General features: G+C 39.4%; 1 protein-coding gene across 9 annotated transcripts in view; it reads left to right on the top strand.

The window, feature by feature from the left end:
• Positions 1-4,314: 4,314 nt before the first annotated feature.
• Positions 4,315-18,568, top strand: part of LOC108697471 (protrudin) — a 65,990-nt gene continuing 51,736 nt past the window's right edge. For 4 of the 9 annotated variants that reach the window (XM_041571039.1, XM_041571037.1, XM_041571038.1 and 1 more), the window contains exons 1-6: positions 4,319-4,627; positions 8,634-8,846; positions 9,932-10,002; positions 12,978-13,164; positions 14,961-15,056; positions 17,035-17,147. In XM_041571039.1, coding sequence (XP_041426973.1) covers positions 8,635-8,846; positions 9,932-10,002; positions 12,978-13,164; positions 14,961-15,056; positions 17,035-17,147 — 679 coding nt within the window. In that variant the 5' untranslated portion in view covers positions 4,319-4,627; position 8,634. Of the gene's footprint in view, positions 4,628-7,719; positions 7,826-8,633; positions 8,847-9,931; positions 10,003-12,977; positions 13,165-14,960; positions 15,057-17,034; positions 17,148-18,568 lie in introns of all 9 variants that reach the window. The other 5 variants (XM_041571035.1, XM_041571036.1, XM_041571032.1 and 2 more) reach the window with 3 other exon arrangements.

The following is an 18,568-nucleotide window of genomic DNA, read 5'->3' as shown; positions in this document are numbered from 1 at the left end:
TGGTCCCTTTTTTTGTTGAAGCGCTTGTAGCAATATACTCTCAACAAGCTCCAACATCCAGGTCTAAATAGGCTAATGGCTCTCTTCTTCACACTCAGGGCAGTTCAACTGGAGGCCTGTCGGCTGGATGTGGCCCTCCAAAGGACTTTTATGGCCTTCCTTTTGATCTAGGGCTCCACTGTCTCACATCACTGAGATGTGTGGTTTCAGATTCCACAGCTGCCACTAGCAGCCAGGAAAGTGTTAATAAATGCAACCCCATCAGTAATGACAGCAGCTTTCTGTTAAAAAAGGGGCACTTGGAATGAGCGAAATTGAGCAAAGTGGTCTATTGTGTTTTCTTTTGGCAAAGTAGCTGACCAGAGAAGGTCTAACTTCACTATTTGATGAGACTTTCATGAGACCTGCCTCATTTAGTTTCCTTTCATTAACTGTTTGCAGTAACTGTTCCACTTGGATTCAGTGAGTGTGGTTAAGCTTTATGCTGTTGCAAAAGTGTAAATATTTGCTTTTAAGAACTACTTTTTATGTACCAGTACATCTGGAAATGTATCTACATTGTTGGCAGACTGTCACTGCTGATGATATAGCACCTACATAGTCAGCAGGAAAAGTGTAAAGTACAGTTGTGTCTTGGGACCCGTACCCGGCGCGTACCTGCAACCTGCAACCCGGACCAGCTACCCCGCATTCTTACCCGACCCGCAAGTACATTATCCGCAACACGGACCTGCTGACCATCAAGAATTGTGAAGTGCTGTCATTGTAAACCGGAAGTGACATCATCGGAAATAGTCGTGATCAGAAAAAAAGGAGTAAAACAGGAAGTGCTGTCATTGTAAACCGGAAGTGATGTCATTGGACATAGACGTGACCAGAAAAAAGGAGTAAATATCGCTATTGAGAAGACCCGCGACAAGCAGAACCGCGTCTATATCCGCACTCGGAACTTCTATCCGCAGGTTTTTGCAGGTAACCCGCGGGTACCCACGGATACCCGACCCAATGCAGGACTCTATCTTGTGATACCCACAGAGCTGCACGTGTCATCCTGCACCAGATGCAGCAAACCTATGTTTGTAAACACTACATGGATGGGTCCTAGAGACAAGCTTATAAGATCCATTTGGGTCCTGTGAGCTACTGAAAATGTGTGTGTGTGTGTATATATATATATATATATATATAGTGAATAAAGTACCCCCTCTTGTAAAATATAAGGATATTATAAGTTACCGAGGAGTTTCATGACCATATAAAAACACGAGGCCGAAGGCCGAGTGTTTTTATACAGGTCATGGAACTCCGAGGTAACTTATAATATCCTCATATTTTACAATTGGGGGTACTTTATTTATTATAATACACAAATTTTAGTGAGTCATGTGACAGAAATTACATCACTACTCACCGTTTATAAGGATATAATTTACAGGATATTCATGGCTTTTGTGTATTATATATATATAAATATATATACATGTATATAAAATGCAAAATCAAAAATGCAAAAATCAGCTTGTGACTAGAGTTCACCATTAACATTCATTCGATTTCTATTACATTCTACTACATTATCTTGCACTTATGGAAATATTACTCCCTCTGTCACTGCACCCTACATAAAGTTTGCATTCTGCTTTTCCTAATTTCCTTAAATGAATTTATTGGCACATCAGTAAAATATGCTTTTTAATTTGAAGAACACCAAAACACAGGGAAAATGTAGGCAACAGGGTGAATGGATGTGTTCCCAGCTAATGCAGCTGCAGAAAATGCAGCATAGAATAGTGGGAGTATGCCAGCCCAGAAACCCTTATAATATCACCCCAGGAAGTCAATGAACTGCCAGCAGGACAGATTTCACTATGAGGGCAGGACTCCACTAACGTTTCCAGTGCGATCCGACGCGCTGCACAAAAACGCAGGCTTCACGTCGGATGCAACAGAAATAAGGTAAACAATTCTATTGTCGGATTGTGTCGCAACGCGACACCACTGTCGGATGCAGATGCTGCGAGTTGTGTCTACATCCGACAGTCGTGTCGCATCAACAATGCGTCCCATCCGACGTGACGCCTGCATTTTTGTGCAGTGCGACAGATCGCGCTGGAATCGTTCGTGGAGTCCTGCCCTAATCTGATGGATTAGCAGGGGGTCAAAAGTGCTCCCCAAATGTAAGTGCAATGGGAATTAGTGTTCATGTTGGTAAACTGTGTGCAATTTGCATTCACATATTGCCTACTTCATTATGGGGTGTGAATGGTTTCATCTGTGGCTGGTGATGTAACAGAACCTACATAGAAGCTTGCGTAAATTCTGTATCAAGCAATGGCAATACAGATAATCTTAAAAATAGCAGCAGGGGCAAACTCCATTGACCCACCAATCAATGTTGCATCTAATCTGTGCACTTGTGCATGCACACACACATTTTAAGGCCAGTGCACAAAATAAATTGTGGTGAGCACAAAGAATTTTGTGAGAATGCAACATTTTTGAACTGGGCGTACTGTTTTTTAAAAGTGTGCACACAGCCAAGAAACAATTAGGGGAAACATTGCTCCCAGTCTTTTTAAAATTCCACTGACCCCCCCAATGAACTGACTGGCATTAATTCATTATTTTATTAACTGGTTATGAAGTGTTTGCGATAGAGTAACATCAGCTGTTTATATTGACATTGATTTTCTGAATTATATGAGTGTCTCTTACATGGCTGAATTAACATTAGTTATTTTTACTATTTACAGTATATTACCTACTACTGACTAGTTATTGGGCCCCTTAACTTTGGGAACAAGACATTTTCCATGAACATGTGGGCAGCCAATAGTAGTCAGTGTATGGATGAGTTTCAATATTGGCCAGTATCCTGAGCTTCTTCTCCTGAACTTCTTTTATCTCTAGCTCTTGCTAGCATGCTGGACATGTCACTCCCCTAGACTATCTTACAACATAATTCAGGCATTGTAGCGGTGGTGGCAGCATTACACTTGATGATGTAGCCCCAGTGACACCCGATATAGTTTCCCTGCCTGGCACTGTAAAGTAATATGTAATTAAGCAGTAAGTGGCCCAATCTTAGCCTAGAGTCTGTGTAACTGTGTGGTATCATGCAAACTGGCCTTATGCCATGAAACCGGCCAGTATCCTCCGAAAATGCCCCAGCAGTGGCAAAGTTAACCACATGTGGAGCCATCCAGGATCTCAACAGCTGTGTCTCTTAAATTACATTTGTACAGGAGAAGCGTGGATCTGATTTAGGAAAAAAGAGGGGCTCATTAATAAACTTCGCTCAGTCTTTCCTCATAGCTAAGATTTTTCATACCTTTTACCAGTTTAGTTGCCCTTCTCTGTACCCTCTCTAATACAATAATGTCCTGTTTGAATGATGGAGACCAAAACTGTACGGCATATTCTACATGGGGCCTTACCAGTGCTCTATACAGTGGAAGAATGACCCCCTCCTGCTGTGAATCAAGTCCCCTTTAATCTGTATGGTTAGTGGTAGGTGGGAAGATTGCAATGGACGATCTATCGTCAGACAAAAGGAGAAATCTGCATGTCCACGGCCAGTTTTAGTTTTTGGTCAATTTCACCCATTCGGGCCTGGATTTGTGGAAAGGCCACCAAGGTTTAGGGTTTTCCGGAAAAAAATACCGTCCTTCCTATATATTTATCATTTTTCCCTATTAATAACATTGGGATCAACCATCATTTTTACCGGCCAGGGGTGGCATGAAGCCCAACGCACATTGGTTGGAAGCTCTGGGGCTGGTCATGACATACAAGTTTATTTAAGTTTCCTAAGCGCCAAACCCCAGTGCTCCCAACTTGATGAAAACGTGTGCAAGTGCACCAATGAGTGGACAGGGGTGACAAACAGAAACAGCAGCGGCCCAAGGGCCACCCACTATGTAAATCCGGCCCTGCACCCATTGTCACCCCTAAAATAGCATTTATTCCCCCCTTGTTTGCACAGATATAGCAGCACCCTCAACTACTACTTTCACATTGCCCTAGTTTGCACAAAATCATGACTTTTTCGTTCAAATTGGCTCTTCCCTGAACACTTGGGAGATCTGAGCAGACATTATACATTACTTGTCATGAAATTAAGAACAGAGGTTACTGGAAAGCACAGCGGGGAACTAATACGAAGGAAAAGTCTTTTTATTTTTCCCCTCATAATAAAAATGCGGAAGATACAAGATAGGGAGAAACAGACTGCCTCATACGTCACTTCTACTTGTCACGCCTACAAGGCAGCTAAGCGATGCGTCACTGAGTTTACGTATTGTCATTGCGCAAGTCTCGCGTGATGAAATTTGCGGCGACGGGATTATGTGAGAGACAGGAGTAGGAAGCGTACAGCTGTGAGAGATGTAAATAGCGATCCGGGACAGCGGAAGTGTTGGACAATGGACACTGTTCTTGTATATGGATTACAGGCTAATGTTTGAACTCCCTCGCCCATCTTTACTCAATCCTCACACTGTTGTACTCGGACGAAAAACTTGCCGCACAGAAAGCTGTGTGGGGAAAAGAAGGCGCTGGCACCATAGCAACTGCCTCTCTCTTCGGAAGTCTGCAGCTCACTGGAAGTAGGAGGCCGGGAATACAAGTAAGTGTGGTGGTCAAAAGAGCAGCTTACATAGAGTCTCGATGTGCCTATGGCATGGGCTTCATTTAAGTGTTTACAATAAGAAGCCTTTCAGTGTATAGAACTGTTGCTCCCTCGGAATTGTGGTGCTGAGCAGAGAGCTGCTTCCCTTTAGGTCCCTGCACTGTACAGTCTTGTCAGATATAGAACAATATATGAAGAGCCACTTCTCTCTGGAGCAGCACCTGTATATTCAGTTTTCCCTACGGTTAATGACCCTCATCATTTGTGTCTTTGGGTTTTCATCTTCTCCTCTGAGGATCAGTAACAACCGGAAATATGTTTCTTTTAATTAAGTGGTAGTTCATTAGTGTTATAGTAAATAGGCATCAGCCTCCTGCTATTTTTTTCTCATTTGCACTTTGCTCCCATTTTATGGTAACACTGTTTGCAGAACATTATATAGATATATGGCACTGTATAAACAAACATTTATAGGTACATTGTTTTTTTTTTCAGCAGTTCAGCAAGCAGTGCAGAGATAAGCCTGGCTATGCCTCAGTCTAGAGCAGGGATAAGGGGATCCAATCCCAATGCAGATTTACCGGGACTTATTCTTAAAGGACCAATGAGGTTACAGTAATTCTTAATAGGAGAAAATCTTCCGTGCACAGAGCTGCTGTGCAGCAGACTGAAAGCAGGGGGGCCTGACTAATCAAGTGAGTGAAGCAAGGCCGGGCCCCCCCTTAGACACAAAATCCTGCGGGCCCAGGACTACTGTCCCCCCTGTGACCCCCTGATGGCAGCCCTGGGTTGGAGAGCAACATGTTGCTCACGAGCTACTGGTTGGGGATCACTGGTCTAGAGGTTGGAAAAATTCAGTAGAGAAGTTGTAGTCTGTGCAAGGCACATTATACAGTATCCAATACTAGTAAATATAAATCAAGTGGGAGTAGTAAATGAAAAAGGAGTCCAGTTGCTTTAGAACTTAATGAATGGAATCCTTTACAGACCTAAAGCAGATTATAGGTCTTTGGTGTGTCTGTTATGTATCTGTGCTACTCTGATAACTATGCAGCATTTATGGTTACACTACAGGGCTATAAATGAAATGGAGTGCAGAGATACAAAAACCAGTAACGAATGTTATCACAGTTGCTTTTTTTTTCTTAAAAGGGGTTGTTCACCTTTGGGTTAACTTTTAGTTTTACGTAGAGATTGATATTCTGATCCAATTAGCAATCGGTTTTCATTGTTTATTATTTGTGGTTTTTGCGTTATTTCAATTTTTATTCAGCAGCTCTCCAGTTTGCAGTTTCTAGGGTTCAAGTTACCCTAGCAATTATACATGAAGTTGAATAAGAGACTGGAATATTACTAGGAGAGTCGAGATAAGTAATAAAAAGTAGCAACAATAATACACTTGTAGCCTTACAGTGCTTTTGTTTTTTTAGATTGGGTCAGTGACCCCCTTTCAAAAGCTGGAAGGAGTCAGCAGAAAATGGCAAATAATTAAAAAAAACTATAAAAATAAATAAATAATGGAAGACTGAAACGTTTCTTAGAATTGTCCATTCTATAACATACTAAAAATTAAATTAAAGGTGAACCACCCCTTTAAATAAGTACTATCTTCCCAAACAATATCCCAGTAACAATGTATTTAATATATTCAGATAATGCTTAAATGTTTACACTAATTAATTTTTGGTGAATTGCTCCCATCAATTTTCCTTTTGCCAAGATAAGCATTATGTCCCATTTCTTCCACGTGGAAGAAAGAATGGTTCCCCTTCACCAAGCACCGATCTTGTGGTTTCAATGGCAGAAGCTCATCTGACCATAAAAAGCTGTTGAGAACATGCTCAGCTTTGATTGGGAGGTTTGGCAAATCCAGGGAAGATCTGTGTCTCCAAAGATGCCCCAGTAGCTCCCCATCTTTTCTGCTGATTCGCTGCACATGCACATGTCACTTACTGAGCTTAGGGACCCACTCACAATATACAGTACACATAGAATATAAATGTCAGAATATAAGGCTGATTGGTAATTAATACAGATAATTACTACATCAGCTCAGAAACAAGCATAATTAGCATAATAATTTAATAGTCAGCCTTGTAGCATCATCTTATTTTACAGACAACCCTTGATTTCTGCTTCTAAATTCACAATAACCCCTAAGCTTAGCTTCTCAACAGCTGCTCAGAGCCCACTGAGCATGTGAGTGTCACAGACACTTTCTAAGATGGTGACCCCCTGTGACAAGTTTGAAGTCCTGGATCATTGGATCATTGCTGCTATTGACAAGCTGAAAATTTAGGCTGGTGCACTAAGGTCAATATGTAAAATATGGCATTTTAGCCATATTCATTTCTAGGGTTTAGTTCTCCTTTAAAAGTGTTTTTAATGTGTTTTTAGAGGAAGGCATAAGTTGCTCGGGTGTGATCTAGGGTGGGCTTATTTGCCGAGTTGGATATTCCCTTAATTTTACCAGGGTGATTTATGAAAAAGTTTTCATGTAGGGAATGATGCTGGTAGTTCTAGTACTGTCTGTGTAGGTACAGAGAGTTAATATAACTGCATTTCAGTGCTAACACTGCTTCTTATTACACATCAGATTCCTTGGATCCTTCCCACACTTTACTTTAAAGGCTGTGTGTAAATTTGCTTCCTAAACAGTCTACAAAGCAATGACACGTGTGCTGATTTGTATAAATACTTCTACAAACACCAGCTAATGTATTTAAGCACTTACCATTAACCTAGCTGTTTCTTTAGTGAGGAAAATAAAGGACATAAAGGCACATATAGACTTGGCTTTTGACCTTTTATTTGTAATTGAATGTGAAGCATATTTGGAGGACATCTGTGCACCTATGCTGCAGTGTTCCACATTCCACATAAAATTCTGCCCTATATTTTCCTGGGAAAAAGTTCTAGATATTAATGCACATTTGCTATATATATACCTGTATATGGTGCTATAGGAGGCGGGGATTTTCAGTATATCAGTGTCATTGCCATTGGTTGATTGCATGCGACTTGTAAATGTAATTTCTATTGTGTCTGGTATTTTCTGTGCTGATGGTATTTCTGCTACATTGTTTCAGAGTACAGAAAAATAGACAAATAAAGGTATGGGACCTGTTAGCCAGAATGCTTGGGGCCTGGCGCTTTCCGGATAATTGATCTTTCTGTAATTTGGATCTTTATACCGTAAGTTTACTAGAAAATCATTTCAACATTAAATAAACCCAATAGGCTGGTTTTGCTTACAATAAGGATTAATTATATCATAATTTGAATCAAGTACAAGCTGCTGTTATTACAGAGAAAAAGAAAATCATTTTTAAAATGGGGATTTGGATAAAATGGAGCCTATGTGAGACAGCCTTTCCTTAATTCGGAGCTTTCTGGATCATGGGTTTCCGTATCGCGAATCTCAATCTTTGTATTGCTTTTAGGGTGAAGTCGCTCAGACCTACTGGTAACAACTGCTTGTCATGGTTACAAAATAGATAATTTCAGTATTGACTGTATTTATGGGACTAAAGAGTAAAACACTTTCAGGATCAGTACCCAATGCAGTGAAATTGGGAGCAATTTAAAGGGTCAATTTTGTTCATCCACTTTAGAGGGCACAGTGGAACAGTTTTATGAAGGGTTCATATTCGCTTTTAGGTTTGTTGGAGGTGGTTTTATAGCTTCTTAGCTACATCCTTGTCAAATAAAAAAAAATTAATTTGCTGCCTACAGAGGAAACCTTCTCAAGACTGAGTAGATTTAGTAGTATAGCTGTACTGCATAAAAATAGAGTTTATTTCCTAAAACTATTTTATTTGTGTCCTGTCCTATGAGAAGTTTTTAGTTCAGCTGCTATGTACTCCTGTGTGATCTGTAATTTTAAAAGTTTGAAACTACTAAACTTATCTTAAGCTATTTCCAATATCTACATAGTTCTAAAAGAATTGGCTGTTGACTATTTTTAATACTACATTACACAAAAACAATTCACTGTTTCCAGAATGCAGGCAGCGGAGAGAGATGCATCGTCTCTGGCGGGTTCCAGCTGGTCGGAGGGAAGCCCAACAATGACAGAATCACACTCGGAGTCTCCACAAAGCACCACCAAATCACGGGCATTTGACCTCTTCAACCTGGTAGTCTCCTATAAGAGAATAGAAATATATTTGGAGCCTATTAAAGATTCATGGGAAGGAATCAAATATCTACTGAGGTAATGCACCATTTTATGTATTAGCTGCAGCTCTTGTCTGGTGTGTCATTGTTAAAGGACCAGTAACATTAAAAAAAATTCGTTAGTATACATCGAAATATAAACCCCAACACACATTACACTTTTAAATTGCAAAGCCTTTATTAAAAAATAACTTACTGAAACTCCACTTCCGCTCCTCTTCAGAAATGGCGATAGGGCGACCATCCATCCTGCAGCAGTTGATTTCTTCTCCCTGGCTATCTCTCCTGGCTGCCCTATGTCTGGCGCGCTCTGCCGGCAAGATTGACAGCCAGCTTCTTCTTCTTCTGGCACTTCTTGATACAGCAGTACTGGTACTGGTTGTGATGATCTATGGGGCAGTTGCGGTTGGCACGAAACCGGCGTGCGCTGGCCTTGTCCCTGCACACTAGGTGTGCTGCTGCTGACTCTGAGTCCTGCTGCCCCTTGTCTCCCCCGCACCCTGTGTGATGGAGGTCCCTGCTGACTGGGGGTCTGCGGCGTGTGGGGGGTGGCGGAGAGCGCTTGTTGTTGCTCCCACCATTGCTGCAGGATGGATGGTCGCTCTATCGCTGTTTCTGAAGAGGAGAGGAAGTGGAGTTTCAGTAAGTTATTTTTTAATAAAGGCTTTGCAATGTAAAAGTTTAATGTGTGTCGGTGTTTATATTTCGATGTATACTAACGAATTCTTAAAAATGTTTTTTTGATGTTACTGGTCCTTTAAACAGCAAGGAAAACATCCGCACCTGTGGGATGATACAGTAGTAGGGTGAAGGCCTGCATAGCTGCAATTATGATTCAGTTGTTTTCCAAGGGAACAGTTGTATCAACAGTATTGTCCACCTCAAGGTGGCATATCGGTGAAAAATCCGATAAAAAAAACCTCACATGAAGCTCTTCAGAAAAGTTCTATACTGCATGTGTCAATACTGTATGTATGTACAGTGATATATATCTATATCTATATCTATCTATCTATATATATATATATATATATATATATATATATATATATATATATATATATATATATATATATATATATTTATGAACAATTTGTTTATAACATTTCTTTCTTTCCACAGGTGGCAGATGCCCCTTTGCTCAGTTTTTACCTGCATCACACTAAATATTTTTCTGCTAACCCTAAATGAAGGTAAACTGGAAACTCTTGTCTTTTTTTTGTTCTTTGTCAGAATCCTGTTCAGCGGGTTTGTCCAATTGGTTGTAAAAAAGGATTTACTATAAAAAAAAAAAAAAAACTTGAAGAAATAAAATATGTATATTAATATAGCGCTATTTGTGTATTACAGCGTTGTATGTATATTTTGCTTAGAAACACATTGTTTTTTCAAAAATACAACACAATCTGTTCTTAGAAGACCACTACAGGTATGGGATCTGTTATGCGGAACCCCTTTATCCAGAAAGCTCAGAATTACACAAAGACCGTCTCCCATAGACTCCGTTTTATCTAAATCCAGATTTTTAAAAATGATTTCCCCTTTCTCTGTAATAATAAAACAGTACCTTGTACTTGATTCAAACTAAGATATAGTTCATCCTTGGAAGCAAAACCAGCCTATTGGATTTATTTCAACATGATTTTTTAGTAGACTTAAGGTATGAAGATCCAAATTACGGAAAGATCCATTATCCGGAAAACCACAGGTCCTGTGAATGCTGGATAACCAGTCCCACACCTGTATTTGTTTTCTTACTTTTATTAATTGGTAGATATATCATCACTGTGCAATGAAGTGTAGCAAGGTAAACAAACTTTATTCCCATTGCATTATACCGCAGACAGGCATTTCCACCCACCCATTTCTGGGTCTTCGTATCTTCTTCCAGCATTTCGTCAATTTTCATGAGTTTCGGCGTATGCGCAGTTGTCACAAACGGGCAATTTGCTCCAACTGCGCATGCGCCGCCATGCCGATCTCCCAGTCAGCTTACCGAAGACCCAGAAGATGGCTGCGAGGAACTCCGATGCCTGAATCTGCGCAGAGGCTTAGTATAAAGTATGGGGCATTTCCCGTGGGGCCAGTTAGGCTGGGGGAAGGAGGAAGGGGGGTGTACGTGTGGTGGGGGTAAAGTTTTTTTTATTAAAGGGTTTAATTCTCCTTCAAAGGAGAAGTAAAGCTTAGTAGGCTAGAAATGTTGTACATTATGTTTTGGGCTTCTGTACCAGGCCAAGGCAACCACAGCCATTTAGCAGGGAAGATCTATGTCTCCAAAGATGCCCCAGTAGCTCCCCATCTTCTTTTCTGCTGATTCACTGCACATGCTCTGTGCTGCTGTCATTTACTGAGCTGAGGGAACTCACAATATATAGTACACATATAATAGAAATGTCACAATACAAGGCTGATTAGTAATGAATACAGATAAATACTACATGAAGGCCCGGTACCAGTGCAATTATCATCAGAATTTAATAATCAGCCCTGTAGCATTAGCTGATATTACAGACCAACCTCATTTTCTGCTTGATAATTTGTGACGACCCCTATGCTTAGCTTCTTAACAGCTGCTCAGAGCCCACTGAGCATGTAAGTGTTGCAGACTTTTTCCAAGATGGTGACCCCCTGTGACAAGTTTGAAGTTCTGGATCATTGCTGCTATTGAGAAGCGGGAACTTTAGGCTGGTGCAATAAGTTCATTATATAAAATATGGCATTTTTAGCTATATTAATTTTTAGGGTTTAGTTCTCCTTTAAGCTACTGCTGTACTTTGAGTTGTGCAAGAAAAATGTTTGGAGGGCAAAAATCGACTTAATGAAACGTTTCATTTTCCTTTGTTTATTTCCCTAACTGGGTTGTGCGAAGGAAAAACAGTGCACACCTGCTGCTTTATTGGATTTTATTAATGATTGCTTCTATGTACAGGCAAGGCTGTATGCTTTACCCTGTCATCATAAAACACTTACAGTAGGCTTGTGTATCCATTGCTTTGCCAGCTGAGTTATTGTTAGACACAGGAAGAGATGTCAAGTTGCTGCTGACATGTGGCCATTATCCTTTTGAGCAGAGGAGACATGCTGGTGTCGGCTGTATATAGGTAAATCCCTCTCGCAATAAGTATACATGCGGATAAACAAAAGAAGGATTCAGTACAAACACCTGCTTAATGAAAATGTGATGAATTACCCTTGCAGAGAAAGATGAGGGCCCATTCCCCCCGCAACTAAGGGATGGTAGTACAGGCAGGGGATTTATTACGGTATGTTCACTGTTAGGATTTTCCAAATAATGCAAATTTCCAAATTGAGAGCTAATCCCCCTAATACATTTTAGCTCCTACTCAAACTGCACCAAAGGGGGCTCCCAAAAACGGCCTTGCCCCCCCTGTACCTATTCTTTAAATGCAGAGGAGGACAACAGGATTGGTCATGTTTGGCCACATCACTACTGCTCAGTACCCCCACCCCCACCCCGGAGCTGATTGTTGATCATGCACTATTGAAACTAGAATAATACTCCCATAGCTCTTGCTGCTGCTTGACTATATGCATCAGGGAGTCAGACACCAGAAATCAATAGCCAACCCTGTAATGCAGCTCTGCATTGGAAGGCCAGATATTTGGGAGCATGGCAGCTTAGAGGATGCTAGGTCTGTTTTAGTGCATTATATAATTATGTAATTACAATTAGTCTCATTGTTTATTTATTTATTTTTTTTTTTAATTATTTGCTTTTTCAGATGGGGATCACTCACCCTGGCAGACAAAAACCTATTGTTCTCTAAGGCTGCAGATTGTTATTTTTACTTATCTGGCTATTCCTATTCCAATCTCTTGTTCAAATCACTGCCTAGTTATTGGGCTAAATAAGACACTAGGTACCAGCTGGCAAAATACCAAACTGGAGAACTGCCAAACAAAAACATAACAACCACAAAAATTAAAGACTGAAGACCAATTGCAGATTGTCTCAGAATATCAATATCTACATCATACAAAAAGTTAATTTAGAGGTGAGCCATCCACAAGGTGAACCTCAAGCTTTAAGGAGGCACAGTAGCTATTGTTTGGAATGGTGCATCACCAGCAGTGGAGTAGAAAAGTAACATGAACGTTGTAGAGTGGAAAAATGACTTTTTGCTTATCTAATTATTATTTTTTTCAGTGGCTTGGTTCTCTGTGGGTGCCCTATTCATCTCAATACCGGCTCTAATTGGATACCTCCAGGAGATGTCCAAAATCCACATTCCTGAGCCTGAACTCGCCCGAAGAAAATATTACAGTGTACGGCGGGAAGAGCTACAGAAAGTTAAGCTTTCTCGCCAAGAAGCGGTGGCAGAGTTTAAAAGTTTGTAAGTAACCACACTAAATGTAAACAAGTTATGTGTAGGAAGGAAAAAGGTTACCTTTATATCCATAAGCCAATTGTTGTGTTGTGGTGCTGGTGAAGTGAGTATAGGTTATGTAGTAAGTCCTATAGTGTTTCTTCATAAATCTGACGCTTATTGTGCAATTATTTTAAATTGCCCAGTCAGTTGATAACTTGGTGTCAGAATAAAAAATAAATAATAGCACCCAAGTAAACCTTTTATTTCACCATTAAACAGTTAGTATTTCCTAGTGTTCGTAACAGATATATATATATATATATATATATATATATATATATATATATATATATATATATATAAGTCTGGCTTATCCATTTTTTTTCTTGAAACTGTCCTATTAAAGGGGTGAAGCAGGTATTGAAATAGTACTCTCTCATGATCAAATTGCACTAGTATAAGTGCCTATAGTTACCAATTGGCAAATAAGTTTTAACACTCTACTACCAGTTGAAAAAATGAAACAAACATCCTATTGTTTAAAATGGGTAATTGCTTTAGCGCCCTTCTCTCTAAATTATTAACTACCAACTCGCTTATTGGGCATGGCAGTGGTTTGGTTTAACTACAGCTGTCTTTCATCTGGTTAGAATGATCTCCCTTTTTTGTAAGGGCAATAATTTTCACTTAAAGGTATAACGTCATGGGAAAACATGTTTTTTCAAAATGTATCTGTTAAAAGTGCTGCTCCAGAAAACTTCTGCACTGAAATCCGTTTTTCAAAAGAGCAAATCGATTTTTTTTATATTTAATTTTGAAATCAGACATGGGGCTAGCCATATTGTCCATTTCCCAGTTGCCCCCAGTCATGTGAATTGTACTCAGATAAACTGCCTGGTAGATATAACAACAGCAGTCAATTGTAAAAATCCATGTCCCACTGGGACTCCTTTGGTTACAATGAGTAAGAGAAACAATAGCCTGACAGAAAGCAGTTCCAGAGTGCAGCACTGGCTCTTTCTGGAAGCACATGCCCAGCCTAAATGACCCAAGGTGGCTGCCTACACACCAATATTACAACTACAAAAACACACTTGTTGGGTTACGAATGACATTTTACATAGTAGAGTGAATTATTTTCAATGTAAATAGTGTCATTTAGAAATAAAAACTACACCATAAAAATGATGACAGAATCCCTTTAAATGGCAGTTCATCTTGAAATTAACTTCTACTTAATATTTTATTCTTTAATTACTTTAATTACTTTGCTTTTTGTCAGCAGCTATTCTCTCCAGTTTAGAATTGTAGGATCTGTCTGGTTACTGGGATTGAATTTACCCCAGGACCAGGCAGTGGTGTAAAAGAGAGACCAGACCTTTATAATAAGATAAGTAGTAAAAAGATTCAATAACAATGAATTTGTAACCTCACACATCAGTAGATTTTTTTGGCCATTTTGGGTCAGTGACCTTCATTTGAAAGCTGCTAAGAACAGGACTTATATAAAATACTAAAATCTTACAAAATTATATAATGTCCCTTTAAAAATATATAGTCTCAGAGCTGCAGCTTTTTTTGTGTTTTCCTACACATTGATGTACACAGTGATTGTAGTCCGTGACCCTAGTATTGGTGGAGGAGCTCCCCGGTGCCTCCTGTCATTAATATGAATGTAAATGGCCTGTGACCATTTATGCCAGTTTTTTGCCCGAAAAAGGCACAGGGGAATATGGTGTTACTGCCAGTTTATTTCACTGTGTGTCATAGGTCTTCTGCATTTCATACTTTGCTTTTATTCCTGCTGTTTTTTCTTGTAGTTTAATTCACTTGGAGAGCATATTGAATTTGATTTGTGGCAGTTGCGAACGAGTCTATCAAGTCCTCTACTGGCAGAATCCTGCTGCCTCGTTTCAGTAAGTAGCCGCAACCAATCATGTTAACCTGGGTAGTCATCTCCAGCACTGTGCTGTGTGAAGCATGCAGGTTAATATACAAGAAATATTAATGGTGTGGTTAATGTTCACGTTAATATTTTTGAAATGTGTACTTCTCGACTTGGATGTCAGTTGTGCGGTAGTAACTTTAAAATAGTGCAGCACACTTGTTTCTGTTGGTGGTAGATGTACCTTAGACAAGTTGAGTGACTAGCAGAGGTAGCAGTCAGACCATATAGACCTCAAGATTGAACAACCAGTGGTGGTCTGCTTTACAGTGCAGTGTTTTTGACAAGTTCATACTATGCACTTGTTTTGGTTGCTGAGATTTTGACATCCTGTTGGCTGTAAAGTTCATAAGCAGTATGAAGACATGGACTATAAAAAGATACTACTGTACCTTTAAGGCCAATAACCCTGGCTCATCACACCAACCTATAACAGAGTAGGGTAGAAAACATAATCGGGCTCATTTATCAACACTGGCAAATTTGCCCGTGGGCAGTTACCTATAGCAACCAATCAGTGATTAGCTTTTTAAAGCTAGCTGCAAGTAGAACAATGAATTCAGCAATCTGATTGGTTGCCATGGGTTACTGCCCATGGGCAAATTTGCCCAGTGTTGATAAATGACCCCCAATGAGTTGAAAGCCCCAGGCACCTCCTCTCTACCCCAACACTTTAACTAGCAGAGCAATTCTTAAAGAAGAATTAAACCATAGTTTAAAAAAACACCCTCCCCCCCCACCCTGGGTAGACCCCCCTCCCTCCTCCCCCCAGCCTACCTGCCCCCCCCCGGGCAAATGCCCCTTATTTTTTACTCACCCCTCCGTGCAGATTCTGGCCTCAGAGTTTATGGCAGCCACCTTCTTCTTCTCCAGTAAACTTCGTGCATTGACTGCATTTTCATTGCAAGCGCAGTTGGAGTATTTTTCCGGTCCCGAACCACTATGCATGCACCGAAAGGCTGTGGGGAGGAGGGGTTTTTAAACAACGGTTAAATTCTCCTATTACCTCTTCTATGTCTAACCACCCCATATGGTCTGTGTCAGTAGTGAAAGCATCCTAAAAAAAAAAAAAATTGGGGCCCGAACCTTGGACCACAAAATCCAACTTGCCTGTTGTTTATTTGGAGTGCAGGTCCTAGGATAGTTGCCCTGATCCATATCCCTGTTGGGGACTCTCTGTATCTGTGTTTGCTAAATTCTGCAGATTATATAACCATAAACCCTTATCATTAACTCTTCAGCAATCACTAAGTAATCCTGTAATACATTTGAGCTGGCCTTTCCACAGGGCCAGTGATTAGTCTCCGCAAAACCTTGCAGGGCAAAAAGTACCTGCCTCCAAAGCACCCGGGATATTTGCAATAAACATGCTTCAATGGCTTTTATATGTTTAAATAAGACTGTGCATAAAATATAAACATGCTTTAATGTAACTTTCATCTTCCTGTTAAAAACAGCCAGAAATTGAAAAACTAACCGCCAGTAATAATAATGTTTATATTAACTAGGCTTCTAACATCTTAACAACATGGAAAATTACTTTTTTAGGATTAAGGATCTTTATTTGTGCCTTCAATGCTTGGATAGTACTGGTCAAAGATGTGCAGTAAAATAAATGGGATTGACTATTTTTTTTAATGGTGGTTCGTTTTTTTATGAGCTTGCCTGTATATCTCAACAGTAAGATGTCTTATATATTTCTTTACTGCCAGTTGAAAAACAAATGAGCATACAATGTGCTTCCTATCCTCTCATTGGATATAAATAATACATGTTCATTTGATATCTTCCTTAGTTCAGGGCACTGGCATGGCATCGGCTTGCAAGCTCCCCACAGGGTCAAAAATGTAAACGTATGCAGTGTATTTTTAAGGCCAGAGTACTTTCTCTGCTGGTAAACTATAATGTTCATAATATCTTTAACTTATTAGTATATTTCTCTTTTCTAGGTTCTATGGATTGCTGCTAGGTGCAGTATGCATTCTTTATCTGCTGCCCTTGTACTGGATTTTGGCCATTGTGAATAGCACCTTATTTATAAAGAACTCTGACTTCTACAGAGGTAAGTAGAGTTGGCTTTTTTATCTTAAAGTGATACTGACACTTTGGGATGTCAGACGGTATTAAAATCTCAAGTGTTATTGACTGCTTTAAACATTTGTTATCATTAATAAATAAATCTAGTAGTAAATTGGATGTCCAGAGGTGGCAGTAGCATTGGTTGCAAGTTCATACTGAATATCCAGGTATGGGATCCATTATCTAGATTCCCCTTATCCAGAGAGCTCAGAATTACAGGGTCTGTCTCCCATAGACTTCATTTTAATCAAATTAATTCAGATTTCTAAATTGATTTCCCTTTTCCCTGTAATAAAGAAACAATACCTTGTACTTGATCTAAACTTAGATATAATTAATCATGATTAGAGGCAAAACAATCATTGAGTTTATTTAATGATTAATTTTAAGTAGATTTCTTGTATGAAGATCCAAATTACACAAAGATCCTTTATCTAGAAAACCACAGGTCTTGAGGATTCTGAATAATAGGTCCCATACTGTACTGTAAATGAGAAAATCCTTTGTTCTATAGTAACACATTGACCACGAGGGGGCAGTGGGTATTGTAGAAATGTATTTATGTGGAGTCCCTGAACATCTCTCTTAACAATTATAAGCTGTATTTTAATGCAAAGAGTAAGATTAATGTTCTCTTCATTTTACTGCTGGATGTAGCATGCCTTAATCAATAGTAAATAATATAAATTGTAACTGCTCATTTAAATCCAACTGTACTCATCAGATGAATCTACTAATTTAATTACTAAAAACATGTTTAGATGTTGATCGTCTCCTACCCATCATTTTATTTCAATGTGAATTACTCTGTCAGAAGCAATTAGCACAGACATCTTGCCTTTTTATTAGCTGGAATATGATTTAAGCTTGTTGTGCTGTAGAAATAGCCAGAGCTGAAAATTGTTTATTACAATGTAAAGAATTAGGCTTGCCAACTACCACCAGACTGGTCTGGAGACCAAAAAGAAGATGATGGCATGAATATGGTATCATTTATTAGAAAGGGCAAGACCCTCTTACTTTATACTCTTAAAATGTTAATTAAAGAGACCGCAAAATAGCTGCTTCTTTAAAGGGAAAGTCAATTCTAATGTAGAAGTAAAGGGAAATATTAGGGAATCTGTTTGATCTCATTGGCAGTATCCACAACTCGACAACCAATATGCAAATATACAAAAAAATCTGTGCTGTAGCCTGCAGGAGAAATAGATGAACCTGGCATGATATTGTTAAAAACAATTCTAAAACACCCCACACAGTGCGAAGTAAGGGTTTCTGGAAGTTTCAAATTGTGCTATGTTTCCTTAGAGAAAATCCTTTCAACAAACAGTAATCAAAATGCCTACACGCATAATATGTGCATCTCATAAAACTCACAAAAATCTTGTTTTGAAGGAAAAAACG

Source organism: Xenopus laevis, chromosome 7S (genome assembly GCF_017654675.1).
Source record: "Xenopus laevis strain J_2021 chromosome 7S, Xenopus_laevis_v10.1, whole genome shotgun sequence".
Lineage (NCBI taxonomy): Eukaryota > Metazoa > Chordata > Amphibia > Anura > Pipidae > Xenopus > Xenopus laevis.
The sequence above is the reverse complement of the archived record's forward strand: the minus strand, read 5'-3'. Positions and strand labels throughout refer to the sequence as shown.